General features: G+C 20.2%; 2 protein-coding genes across 3 annotated transcripts in view; one reads left to right on the plus strand and one right to left on the minus strand.

Annotated features, from left to right (window-relative positions):
• The window catches only part of LOC107992705 (proline dehydrogenase 1, mitochondrial), a 26,959-nt gene extending 15,398 nt beyond the window's left edge, over positions 1 to 11,561 (minus strand). Inside the window, exon 1 of one of the 2 annotated variants that reach the window (XM_062084355.1) lies at positions 10,711 to 11,561. In XM_062084355.1, coding sequence (XP_061940339.1) covers positions 10,711 to 11,016 — 306 coding nt within the window. In that variant the 5' untranslated portion in view covers positions 11,017 to 11,561. The remainder of the gene's footprint in view (positions 1 to 10,710) is intronic. The other variant, XM_062084364.1, reaches the window with a different exon arrangement.
• A 1,134-nt stretch (positions 11,562 to 12,695) lies between these two features.
• Positions 12,696 to 14,903, plus strand: LOC107992832 (uncharacterized protein F58A4.6). The gene is made up of 3 exons (XM_017048912.3): positions 12,696 to 13,818; positions 13,884 to 13,998; positions 14,129 to 14,903. Exons 1-3 carry the CDS (start codon positions 13,442 to 13,444, stop codon positions 14,390 to 14,392), a joined length of 756 nt encoding a protein of 251 aa, XP_016904401.1. The 5' UTR covers positions 12,696 to 13,441; the 3' UTR covers positions 14,393 to 14,903.
• Positions 14,904 to 14,907: the final 4 nt, after the last annotated feature.

Genomic DNA, 14,907 nt, shown 5'->3' on the forward strand with positions numbered 1-14,907 from the left:
GTTTTTTTAAAATTTAAAATAATAAAAAGATCAAACTGAAAATAAAAACTGATGTTTAAAACATATTAGGATAAATATATTAAGAAAGAAATTGACAAAATCTCAAATAATTAATGATATTCAATCTTCTTATATTAATTTGATATTTTGCCATATTTCATTTATGATTTATATTACTTCAATACCTCTAATAAGATCGTAAAAGATTATTAAGTTTCATTAAATACACAGATTCCGCATCTTCTCTTTATTAGTAATATTTGTTGCAGTAACAAGACTTCTAGCAAAGCATTTCAATGAAATCAAACTTGATTCATTTGGACGCAACGAAAACTTGCGCTTATCGATGAGAACTGTACCTGCGAATCTAATTACCACTCCATATCATAAAGGGAAATTGTAACTTAAACTCTTGAATAGACGGCTTGAATTACCATAAATTGTTAGTATTATTCCAGGAATGCAGATTAAGAAATTTGAAACGATATAGTGCGTATTGTGTGTAAATATGTTCATCTCCTTTTTATCAGATAATCAAGAAAGTTCTATCATTTCTTTTAGAAGAATATGTACTAAGAAAATAAAGGACCATTTATATATTATAACTTATATAGCGGTTGCAAATGATTATAACGAATTTAAAATTGCAATATATATGATGGATTTATAATTATTGCCTATCGTGTTCAATTACAGTGAATTCAAAAAATATTTCCAAAAATTTATCAAAAAATAAATGAAATTTTCTTAGAACAAAAATAATCATTTTAATGAATAAAAATTTTTTCTTGCATTTCTTGTCCTTTTTTTTCATTGCAAAGAGAAAAAATGTTCACTAATCACCTGGTAATTATTAATTTTATCGACATATACTTATATTTCAAAATAAATGAATAAATAAATCGTTATGTTTCTGAATATATTTGAATTCGCTCGCAATCAAAAGCTATAACGAATAGGATATTGAACAAAGTTACCCGCGAAAATGCTCCCGACTTACCAATCAAAAGATTTAATGAACGAGAGGATCGAATAGGAGATTTCCGATGTACAAGATTATTGTACGAGCATTTCAATATATATATGATAATAATTCGAATGAATTCAACTCTTTGCATTAGGAAGAGTTTCAATGTTTCGTTATAGAAAAAAAATTTAATATCTTTCAAATATCGTACGTAATTACATAAAAACAAATAAAAAAATTTTATAAATAATAATTGTAAATAAAAAAAACTATGATTTTCAAATTAAAAATCACTTTGAAATCTCTTTTTTTAATATTATATTATGTTAAGAATTTTATATATCGAATATATCGAATTAAATTTGATAATATTGTTCAATTATTCAATTATTCAATATATTCGATTGTCTTGTTCAATTATTTCTAATTTTAGCATATACAATTATAGCATATACATATTATGCTATAAGAAAATATTTTATTGGTATCTACGTGTTAGAAATTGTACAATATGATGACACATGATGAAACACAATGAAATTTTATTAGAGATTTATTCTCGAGAAATGCTACTTAGAAAAATTGGTTCTAAATGCAAAATATAATTTTACTATCGGTAATTAATCATCGATAATATATTCATTAAACTGCAAAAATGTGTCTAGCATAATATCCTTATTGTTCGATCATCCGCACTTTTACTGAAAGATCAAGCTAATCATTTAAAGTTTAGGTTCATTATGCACTGTCGATCAATTCATTAAGTAATCAAAAACCATGCGATTAAGCGACTTGCCGATTAAAACTCAAAAATTGTCAATTTCAAGTGAATATGAATATCGAAAAATTGTTATAATTATAAAGTTATTTAAAAAAAAAAAAAAAAGAAAATTTTTATTCTTCTATCGCAAATCCATTCATTTGCAAATACGTTAATAATTTTTTGTTATTATAATTTTTTAATTTGTCGATTGTCATAATCGTTACAAGATAAATTGCAAATTGCGTCTCAGAATTCAATTTTTGAAATAAATTTTTCCAGTATCAAAGGTTATTATTATTGTACGTCGAACTGCCAGTTGCTATAATTTGTGAAAAAATAGCAATTAATAAATCTAGTTATCGAAAACAACAACTTGATCATCGGCGTCTAATAACAATGCGTAATGAGTTTTATTATCATTGTGATTTTGTTATATGTATTTACAAAAACATAAATCGCATACAATGTAAATTGAAATTAATTAAATTTATTAAATTTAATACGATAATTTTTTTTAGAACTTTACTTTGTTTTCATATTGAAACATATAGCATTTTTACTTATTACTTTAAATATTGATTATATTATTCACTATTAATTACAATATTTTCCTATTATGATATTATCTGTTTATGATCTATTTTATAATAAAAAAGATTTGCTTTTAAATAATTGTTTCCTTTTAATTCAGTTTATTCAACAAATAGTAAGTTGAAATAAATTATATTTTTAAAAAAAATAATTTATTTTAAAAGTATATGTATTGCAATATATTAAAAAAAAATACCATGCTAGTTTATTTTATAATATGTAAATATGTATAACGAACTTTTAAATCTTTATGCACTGAATAATAAATAACTACCAATAAATAAACAAAAATTTTTATAGAATCAATCGCAAGAATGAATCAAATTATATTTTTTTTTTCAATTTTTTTCAACATATAGACATTTTTTATATATAAATATTAATGAACATTATAATTCTATTACTTTATATTTCACTCTTTCATATTTCATGTTTTCTCATAAATTTCATTATATTATGAGAAATATCTTATGAAATATTTATTTATTTAAATTTTTTATTATTTCTTTTTATTTTTAAAATATTAAAAAAGCAAAAAAGATTTTATTTTTTAAATATATATTATTAAAATTATATATTTGATATTTTATTTTTGGGAATATAAAAAAAATCTTTGAAAATTAAATGAATAAAAAAAATATTTTAACAGTTATTTTTTTTCACTAGCCAAAAATAGAGAATATTTTGATGATATTAATGATATCAAGAAGAATACAAATACAGCTCTGAAAACTATTTTATAAAATTATTTTCAAAATTTTTTTTAATGGACAACACATTAATATTAGTATATAAAATTTCCAAGAGAAATATTTAGAGATGAAGTTTTAACAATAAAGTATATAAATAATTTCATTACTAATTCAACATTTTCTTATAAAATTTTGTAAAGTAATTTACATTAGATATTTTATATTTAACTTTTCTATATTGACATAATAATATCATAACAACATCAATCCATATTCTAAAACTATGAAAATCAAGAAAAAAATTAAATAATCATAATATCAATATTTACATAATTTATATTGATTCTTCAAAGAAAGCTTTTTTTAAAATTTTATAAATTTTAAATTATAAATTTAATGATTTCAAATTCTTTACTAGGTAAGTAGCTAAAAGTTGATATTGATATGAATATTTTATATTTCAAGTTTCTCAATAGAATACATGATACATTAATTCAAGCAATTTGCAAATGTTCACTAACTAGACATTAATCATATTTGAACTATTTTTTTGTTACACAATGTTAATAAAAACGCATACAAGATCTTGCCATATAAAGAAGCATAACCAGAAAGCAATGTTCGAAATTTCTTCAAAAAAAAAAGTAAAGATAAAAAGAATAGAATAAAAAATAGTAATAAAAAAAATATAAAAATTTGCATAAATTTAAAAGATGGAATGGAAGTAAAAAAAAAAATATAATCTATAATCATTAATGAGAAAAGTTATTGTGGAAATAATTCCAGTAAGAATCATGATTCACGATTTCTTTTGCACAAAGCTGACCCCTGCTATAAATGCGGTAGCTTCAGACGAACTAGTCGGCCTTGAGACTACTTATCACGTGTCGTTTCAGTTCAATCCAATGAAGAACATTGGTCCGCTTTCTCTCTTTCATTTACTTACACTCGTGTGTACAAGATATACGATAAAAGACAACAATTATGTAATTGACAAAATCGAATGAGTTTTTTTTTATCTATTTTAAAAATAAATAATTATAATTATAATTAAAATTTATCACGTTTTAATGTTTTTCAATTTTTTTAAATAATATCTTTTATTTATTAATAATTCTAACATTTATTATAACGATTAAAATATAAATAAATTATTATTTTATTTTTTGTAAAAATAAAGAGTTCAAATTCAACTCTGCTATTACTACTAGATTAAAATTCGTAATATATTTAATAAAAGAAAAATCATTCGAATTCTACTATGAACACGCTTGCGCACGCGCCATGTACATCCGTCGCATTTATGCGAAGAGCATAGCGATGCAAACGTGCTATTAACACGCGATTCGATCAGTATGTGCAACGCGGCCGTAGATACGCCGTTTATGGCAAGATTTCGAAATAGTGTTCTATCGTCTGGTAACCGTCTGAAGCAAGTTTATAGCCAAGTACTTTGAGTGCGATTCACTGCACTTTGTTTTAACATTTCAGGATTAAAAAACATTGCGTAAATGGAGAAGTAAACATACGACGTGAATTGCATAGTGCACTAACCATTCTTCATTCTCCTTCTCATATATTATTTCACGCTTTCTGCATAACAACACTGTTATAATAATATAATAATATAACAATCTCTATTCATTCATGTATCATAAGTTAATAGTTAAATTTTTTGTGTTTTGTGAATTCGTTAAAATATTTATGGAACAAATTCACGTCATCTGAAAAATGGAACACAATGTAATCAGTCTCATAAAAATCTATTTATTTAATTGCTCTAACGAATTTGTAAGAATATTGATTCATTAAAAAATGCATCTATTATATATATATGCAATTTAATAATTTAATAAGAGAAGTTAATATTCATTAAAATAAAAAAGAAAAAGACAAAAATGGTAAAGAAAATTGAGTTATATTGAGCTATATTGAGATTATTAAAACTGATTAAATAGTTTACTTAGAACTATATATATGTACATATGTAGATATTTTAATATTAATTTAATATTATTGTATATGCATTAATCTAATTAAACAATATCATTTAATCTTTTTTAATTCTTTGTTATATACAAAAACATGTAAAATAACAATAATAAGAACATATAAAGTAAAAACAATTTTAATATTATTTTTTGAAAAAATTATGAAAATAAGATAAATTTATAACGTATATATTTTATATTTTTATCAGATTTAACTGTTTTAATAATTAAACAATTTAACCGTTTTTACTGTAATCTACAGTTTATTTATATTTTTATAATATTTAAATAATTAAAAATATATTTTTATAATTAAAAAAATTTAATGCAAATAATGTAATAATACAATAAAGATGCGATCAAAAAAATATATATATATTATAATATTATAAAAGATACAAATAGAAATTATAAAATACATACAAGTTTTCGAAAAATGTAATATAAAACTTTGAATAAAAAATTCTTAATTTGATAAATTTTAATTAATTATAGTTTTTAAAAATTTTTAATTTTTCAAATTGTTTCTTAAATTTTTATATTATTATTTAATTATTATATATATTAAACTTATATATATTAATTTATATAAAATATATTTTCATATTCAAAATATTATTTAAAATTTGAATGATAACTATTCGAATGAATTATTTCAATTAAATTACTATTTCCATTTTCTATATAATATTATAATAATTCATCATATAATTATAAATTTCTATTTATATTGAATATGAAACATTTAGAAAAATATTTAATTTAACAAAATTTATTATAAATATTATGAATATATATAATATATTTTATATATATTACATAACATAAATTTACGATAATGATTTCTGAACATTATGATAATATGCATCATTTTTAGATTTATATTATATTATATTACATAATATTATAAATATATTATAAATATATAATATTACATAATATTATAAATATATAAATAACAATGTATATATTATGCAATATTTCAAAATTATAAAATAATGAATTATCATTATTATTTAAAAGAAGCAGATAAAATAATATAATAATATGATAACAAAAAAAAACAAAATAATATTATATAATTCAAAAAAACATAAAAATAATAAATCTGATGTCGATGAATACTAATATAAATAATTGCATAGTAACAAAAGATTTTATTAATTTAAAAATAGAAATATTATTTCATTTTGTATTTCAATATTGAATAAAAATGACTTAACTGACTTATTAAGCTATTATGACTTAATTAAAACTATTTCTTGAATTAAAATAAACATTTAAAAAGCTTTAAAATAAAGATAGAAATCAAAAGATGAAGATTATCTATAAATTATATGTAGTCATATACTAAATTCTATTTGATCCACCACCTTTAATTTGCACTATTATCAAAGATACATATTATAATATTACGAAATAATATCTTTTACACCTTCCCAATAATCATTTTTTTTTACTTTTTTTTAATATATCAAATTAACGATGTTTTTGAAAATTATTAGTTTACATATAAAATTAATAGTACTTCAATAATTTGTTTAATTTCTTATCATTATTAATTTAACACATGAGTGCTGAACATTAAATAATATAATATTTTCAAGAAATATATTTTCAATATTTGAATATGCTTAAGCTTTTTACTAAAACTTTTTAATTATAAAATATTAAATTTTTTTAAAAGAATTTTTATTATTAAACTATTAAATAATACATATAAAAATTTCAAAAAATAAAAAATTTAATGATATTTCATAATATAATTTAAGGAAAATATATAGCAGACAAATAAAATATGTGAGATGATTCCTCAAAAAAAAATAAAAAAAAAAAACAAAATAATTTTTGAAAAAATTGAATTTGAAATTTTCGCGCATATATGCAATTAAGACTAAAATGTAATTCACTGAACAATGAATAATGTCTACCATGTTTGTAAACAAAACTTTGCGGCTTCATAGTCAAGACATTGAAAGTAATGATAGAAATTTCTTGTAATTCTTGGATTCTAATTTTGTGAATCTAAAAATCAAGTTTCGATTCTAATCTTTAAACTGATAATCGAAATTAATTAATACAAAATACTAGTTATATGTTTAACAGATATGCACAATGATAAATTAAAACATGTTATCAAAAATTCATGCGTTTATATAATTAGATAGATATAATAAATAGATATTGCATATGATACAAATAATCAAATATTTTTATAAAAAAAATAGAAATTTAAAAAAATAATATCAGTTATTAGGATTAAGATATTCATACGAAAATTATTAATAAAATTTCATAAATGATCATGATGTTATTATTTTATGATTTAAATTAAATTACAAGATTAAAAAAGCAAAATCAATTAATTACGTGCATATAGAATTTAGAGAATTTTTTATCTAACTGACATATGACAATGTATCGAATATCTGAATAATTAGTTTATGATGACATGTTAATTTACATGGATAAAGTGAACTTTTGATTTTTATGTTTCTTCGACGTTAATGAAAATATTTAATAATATTCACAAATTTTATGGTTTAATGATTGGATTATTGAATTAAATTTAAATGAATATTTTCATCTTTTAAATTGTTGATTTTAAAGAAACCTTTTTTCTAAAAAAAAGAATTGACTGTTTTTCTTTGACATCAAATATATCCTAACCTAATAAATTTTTTTATTAAATTTGAAACATTAAACTGAAAAAATGTTAGGATTAAATTTTTAAAATTTTTCCTTTATTTTGCAAAAATAAATAAATAAATAAAAATTTATAGTGATAAAATAAAATTTGTTAAAAGAAAGATTAACGTCAAATAAATAAATTAAAAAGAAATCACTATATAATTATTGATTATATTTAATTTTATCATTTCTGTTACGAAAAAAAATCCATACATATTTTATATTAGATATTTATTATTTATTTTGTTTTATCAATGCAATAAATAAATTAGATATTTACTTAAAAATTGATATAAAAAATAAATATGGCACAAATATCAAAATAAATATTATTCGAATAATTATATTGTAAAAAGACAATGCTTGGCTCCGTTATCCAAGAGTCTGAAACGAAGACGCTAAAGAATCATGTCGCACTTTAAAAATCAATAATAATCAATAAAGTGTGGGAAGGTTTATATATTCAGGATAGGAAGTGAATCATCAAATATCTACATATATATACGCATTCTTCTATTAATGCATTAATAAAATAGCGTACTATAATTAAATGATAAATTAGTTTTTGTGCAATGATTATATATATATATATATATATATATATGTATATTTAGTGAATGCAATAATAAAACGATTATATTAGCAATATACATGACACTTCGACATCATTAATAAATAAAAATAAAACAAAACAAAAAATTCTAGAATTTTCACTAAAATACAGAAAAAAATATCATCTAAAACGATTGATCTCTCATTTGTAATCGTCATCTTACATATTGTTATAACTTTTATATTGATATAATATAGGATTTTATATTCCGAATTTCATGTTTTTTTTATATCCTACAATACAAAATTTATTATTATTATTATTATTATTATTAAATTATATATAATTTCAATCCATATTTAACATTAACTTTGAAAGATTTTAATGATTATTTTCAATAATATTAAATAGTAATACGATACTTGTTAGTGTTATAGATTAACACTTATTGCATATTTTTAAATATCTCTATCACATTAGTGTATTAGTAATGATATTCAGAACAGAACTTAAATAATCCTGTCCTCAAACAAGCATAAAGCCGATGTAAATTAAAATCGATATGATGGCAAAGACAGAATTAACGTGTCATATAATGGACATAAATATATTTCAGTTTATAATATTTTATAATTTAATAAAATCCTAATTAATTCCAATAAATATATTAAACATAACAACAAGCATATTTCTTATTCATTACACTTTAAAAATATACTGGATGAAAAATTCATTTTCTAAATAAATTTCCTATATAAATATTCTATATAAAAGATTTACAACTTAAAAAGAAATACACATTTTTTAATATTATTAAATCTAATAAAAATTCATAATTATATAAAAAATAAATTATAAATAAATTATAAATTGAAAAAATATTCCTATTATTACAGTTCGTTCAATTGTTTTATTTAAATTGATCACCAATAAATAGAAAAAAATATTTATATTTTATATTTAATATAATAATTATAAATTATTTTATAAAATTATGTGAATGTAGAAATATTTTAATAAATAGTAAGAAATATTTTATATATAAATTTTTGATTATATTATATTATTATGTTATTATATCATGTTATTATATTATTTGAAAGTAAATTAATAAATTTAATTATACTAGAAGAAAAAAATTTACGTTTATACAATAGTAACATATCAACACCTTACCAATGAACTCACATAGATTTTTACAATCCATTATACTCGACCGATTTCTTTGGTGTTACGTAATTGACTACTACATAAGTTTGCGACAAAATTGTTAGCTCAATTCAATGTATTAAGTATTACTAAAATCAATAATGCGTCACGTCGTCATATAAATTGTCTACGAATTCTGATGCTATTGATAAAAGGTCACTATTGATAAAAGTTTCACCTGATAAATAAAAATTTTTTTTTATGTAAAAATTTAATGAATAAAAATTTAGTCGAAATATACTCGAAATGCTATTTCTATGAAAAGAAATAAGAAATCGATTAACCGATGCTTCCATTTTAAATATATTTTACTATTTTATTCAATCGTACATTCTTCCGACATCTATACATATTGTGTAACGAACAAGTAGAAACTCTATAAACGACTTCCTTCCGGTAATATAGAATAATATATAAATCTTATCTGCATAATTTTTCACGAAAAATTAAATTTTATTCTTAGAGTTGAATGTAATTTTATTAATATCTAATTTTATATGTATTTCATCTTTTTCATCAAAATAAAAATATCAATTACAATTTTAATTATTAAAAATTCATTTTCAATTTCATTGATTGATTTTTCAATTATATATGTAATTCATATAAAGATAAAAAATTTCATTATTTAGTTCAAAATCATTTTAATTAACAACTACAATTATTTTGATATAATAAAATATTTATGATGAAAATCTAAGTTATTTTAATAAAATATTAATATATATATATAATTTATGTACGAAAAAATTATTTTAAATATAAGTAATGTAAAATATATAATAATATGTAATAATGTAAAAAAATATAGAAATATCAAATAAAATATAGAAATTTTTCATTGTTATGCATTATGATTATATCACATGATCTAAATCAATATTTTATTATATTAAATATTATAGATTAAAAATTTTTAAATGATAAAGATTTAAAAATATTTCATTCAAGAAAAATATTTTTAAAATTATATTAATAAATTTATCTATGCATTTTTTTGACAAATATAAAAAAATACAAAATTTTATAAATAACTTTTTAATGATAATATAATATAAGATATTAAATATATTAAATATCTAATTTATTTTTAATAACATGAGGGAAAAAGAAAGAAAATTCTAAAAAACAAGCACATGTCATACTATTTCATATCATTGTATGTCATATAAATAATTTATATCTAATAAATATATAATATGTAATTTGCAAAATAATCATATAGAATGTTAAGTATGATATTAAGAACTTACCTTCATATTGTTCTCGACAATATATTCGATCGAACATAGTTGATAAACGACGTAGGCACGAAGCAGTTCTTTCGTGGTTTTACTTTTAAAAGCAGCAATTGGATCGTTAAACTTCAAATCCAAAGGATCAATCTGCCGTGGAGCCGGCTTCACGTCAGTAGTAGTGCCGGTGTATTCACGTTCGTGCACCTGCACTAACTGCACCGATGGCTTCGTTATGTTCTCGAGAAACCCAATAGGAAGTGGTAAACACTTCCTTAACTTTTTACCGGCACTGCAACGCGGCACCGTTCTCAAAAACGCCATACCTGGCCGTCGCGTGTCTAATGTAAGAAATGTCAGCAATGAGACGCTCTATTTAGAAAATTCGCAACCCGCCTACCGCTATAATTTTTGTCTTTTGAGTTTCACTGAAAAAAACTAATGGGCAGAAATACGTAAATGTTTCAATTTAAAACGTAAATTGGGCAAGGCAATTTTCTTAGTGACAAACGGGGTAAATCCAACTTGCCACGATCGAGTCGGAGACCCCAATACCAATAGAGGTATCTCGTCAAAGTTTAGACCGAATCACAAGGTGGGGTACTTGTAGACATCCAACGACGTACGAGTCAAACGCTTATCTTCCGACAATACTGTTTGTAATATAAAATCTATACAAAATACTTGCTTAAAAGCAACTTTAAAAAGCATATAAATTTTTCAAAAGAGATTCTTTTTTATTTTGTTACAAATATAATGCGATTAAGTGAATTTCAATTGTTGTACGTTGCCCCAATTACCATACCGTAACAATAGATACTAGTTCTCTGATTGGTTCGTTGCAGAGGTGTGTTCAGATTGCTGTTCATGACTGGTCGGTTAAATTTTGGGAAATGCCAATAACTGCGCTATCGTATAACGCGCACAGTGGCGCAAAACATGTTTTATATTACCCTGAACTACATAATATAATTTTATTTAATTGATTACGATATATATTCTAATATTTTATTTTAATTCTTTATTTATTCAAATTATGAACAATACATAAAATAATTTTTTTATTTTTAATTATATAAAAATATTTGAATAATCAATTTTTAAACATCGAATATTATGTAAATAATTAGTTGTTTTATAATATTTATAAACTAGTAATTAAATAAATAATTATTCAATAATATATATATTATATATATTATATATATTATATATAAAAATATATTTTAAGACTATTGATTGATAAATATATAAGTATTGAAAAGGAATGAAAATAGAAATATATATGATGTAAAAGAAATATAAATAATTAATAATTAATTATACAATTCTATATATTTCAATTAAATTTTTCCATGTAAAATTTATATGTTTATTGCAGCACTTACATGAAATATATAAATAATAATTTGTTTAATAGTATATAAAATAATATAAAATGATCAAAATATATTTTAAATTATATAATTTATGATTTATATTATTAATTCAATAATTGTATAATTAATATGTGTGTGTGTGTGTATTATTTTGATAATAATTTTTAATTTTAAATATTTTATATTATTTATATTTATTTTATATTGTATTATTAATATATATTATATCATTATACATATATTTCGTTTACGTTGATAACCATTGATGTATATACAACAATAAACAACCAATAAGATTGCATCATTTAAAATGGTTAAATAAAAAAAATGAAATAATATTTGTAATTTATTAACAAATATTTTCAATATAATAAATTTTTTAAATCATGTTGACATATATAAATATTATGCACAACTATTTTTTAATTAATCTTATTTTATTATTTTTGTTCTTTGCATTACAAGATATATACAATTTCTTTTTCTAAACTATATCTTTTATTTACCAAAATGTAATTTAATGTAATTTAATCTAATTCACTTTATTAAAGAATTATTATTAAAGATCGAATAATTCCTATTGTGAATAATTAATAAATAAATATTTAATATTTTAAGTGTTATATATAGATGGCATCATAAATATTATGTATATATTTGTACGTCGATAGAAATTTAGATTTTAATAAATTTTATAACTAAACGTATAAAAATAAAATTATTATTGTAATTATTGCCATTCGAAGATACGTATGTATATTCTAAATAATATTTAATCAATTATATTGAAAATTAATATAAATAGGTATATTTTACATATTTCTTATAATACATTTAATAGGAATTCATAGTCATGTCATAAAACATATATATATATTTATATATAATGTATATATAAATATATATATAAATGTGTGTAAGATACTTAATCTTAAGTTTAAAAATTAATGGTTTCAAAAATGAAAATGCTATTGTTTTAATTTTAATAAGTAACTTGTATCATTTTAATGTTATCATCTCTACCATCTTGTTATCATTAACACGCGTATATCGAATCAATTTCTAACCTTAAATTGTTAACTCAAAAATTTGTGTAAAAGACAAGACATAAAAAAATGTTTTGGAAATGTTAAAAATAGAAAAAATCAGTACAATTTTTTTACAAATTAAATATTGTCATCAAATTTATTTATATAAAATTTATAACCAATATTTACAAAAAACGTATAGTGTTAGTGGAAACAATATTTGTGATACAAATTTTTAATATGTATAATTTATATTATTATATAGTAATAATTCCATATATAATGAAGCAATATTGTCATTTATTTAAAAAATCATTTATTGTCATATACTGAATAAAAAAAATGGATGATTCAATAAAATTAATTATACATAAAGGCAGCACAATTTTCGATAGCATTATTATTACATATTATTCTGTGATTAAATACGAACAAAAAGCAAGAGAAACTAAAAGTATATATCAAACAAATATTAATATGAACAATGTCAATGAAAGTAATGTAGTACAAGTAAATAGAAATTCCTTAAACAGAAAAGGATTTAATGCCTATATTATATCAGCATATATTACAACATTAATAAATTCACAAACATATCGAAAGGCTGCATTTAAAAAATTATTGCAATATTTAGCATACAAATTATTAAATAAAGTAGATTCAAAAATAATTCTAATAAAATTGCGAATGCCAAGAAAACAATTCTTAGATTACAAATGGTAAGATTTCAAATACTGATTTAATCAAAATTTTTTTATTTCAATGTTATAAAATTTAACTTTAGGAATCAAAGAATAACACAAATAGCAATGGAAAGAAGAGAAGTTGATCATGCTATGTCTTGGTTATCTACTTTAGGTGGAGCATTTTCTGCTTTAGGAGAAGAATTTCAATATTGCGTAATTTCTATTTTTATGAAATATATTAAAAAATAATAAATAAAATTTGATTGATTTATATAATAATTTTTGGAATAATTTAAGAAAAAATATAAAATTTTATTTAAACATAATATTTTTTCTTATGCAGGCTGAAATAGCAGGAAAAATTTCCATAAAACAATTTGAACTGGCGCTTCGTCTTAGAGATCCTTTTCTAGTTGCTCGTTGTAAATTATATATTGCTTTAAGTTTGATTCAACAAGGTCAGTTAAAAACCCCAAAACAGATAGTAAAGCATATTTATAAGTTTTCTATAAATCAGAATGATATTCGTTTACAAAATATGTGTCAAGGTATATGGGCAAAACTCAAATATTGTTATAAAATACAAAAAGAACGGCATAAAACTTAGTAGTCAATATTAGTTTCATAAAATTTTTAAAGATAGTTTAAAATTAGGCTAATTAAATTTGATATTTATGTTTAAAAATAATATAAAAATATTGTTTTCAAAAATGTATTTTTTGTAATTATTAAATAAATGTTAATAAAAAATAATATTATATTCTGTTAAATTAAAACTAATAAACATATATATTTTCAACATTTTTATTAATCCTCATACAATTATTAAGTCTTTTTAATTTGCAAACATTTGAAACAGAAATATAATATATGAATAATATTTAAATATGAATTTAAATGCTACAAAATTTCTTGAAATTTTTTAAATAAATTTCATGGCTTTTATCATGTATGAATATTTAGAATATTTCTATAATGGAATTTTTAATTTTTTTGGCTTCTCTGCATTCTTAAATATATTTAACTTACATATTTGTATTTGTATAAATGTGTGTGTGTGTGTATGTGCACGCTCGCGTGACATTTAACAAAAAAAAAAAAAAAAAAGAAAAAAACAACAGT

Source organism: Apis cerana, linkage group LG1, assembly GCF_029169275.1.
Source record: "Apis cerana isolate GH-2021 linkage group LG1, AcerK_1.0, whole genome shotgun sequence".
NCBI classification, from domain to species: domain Eukaryota; kingdom Metazoa; phylum Arthropoda; class Insecta; order Hymenoptera; family Apidae; genus Apis; species Apis cerana.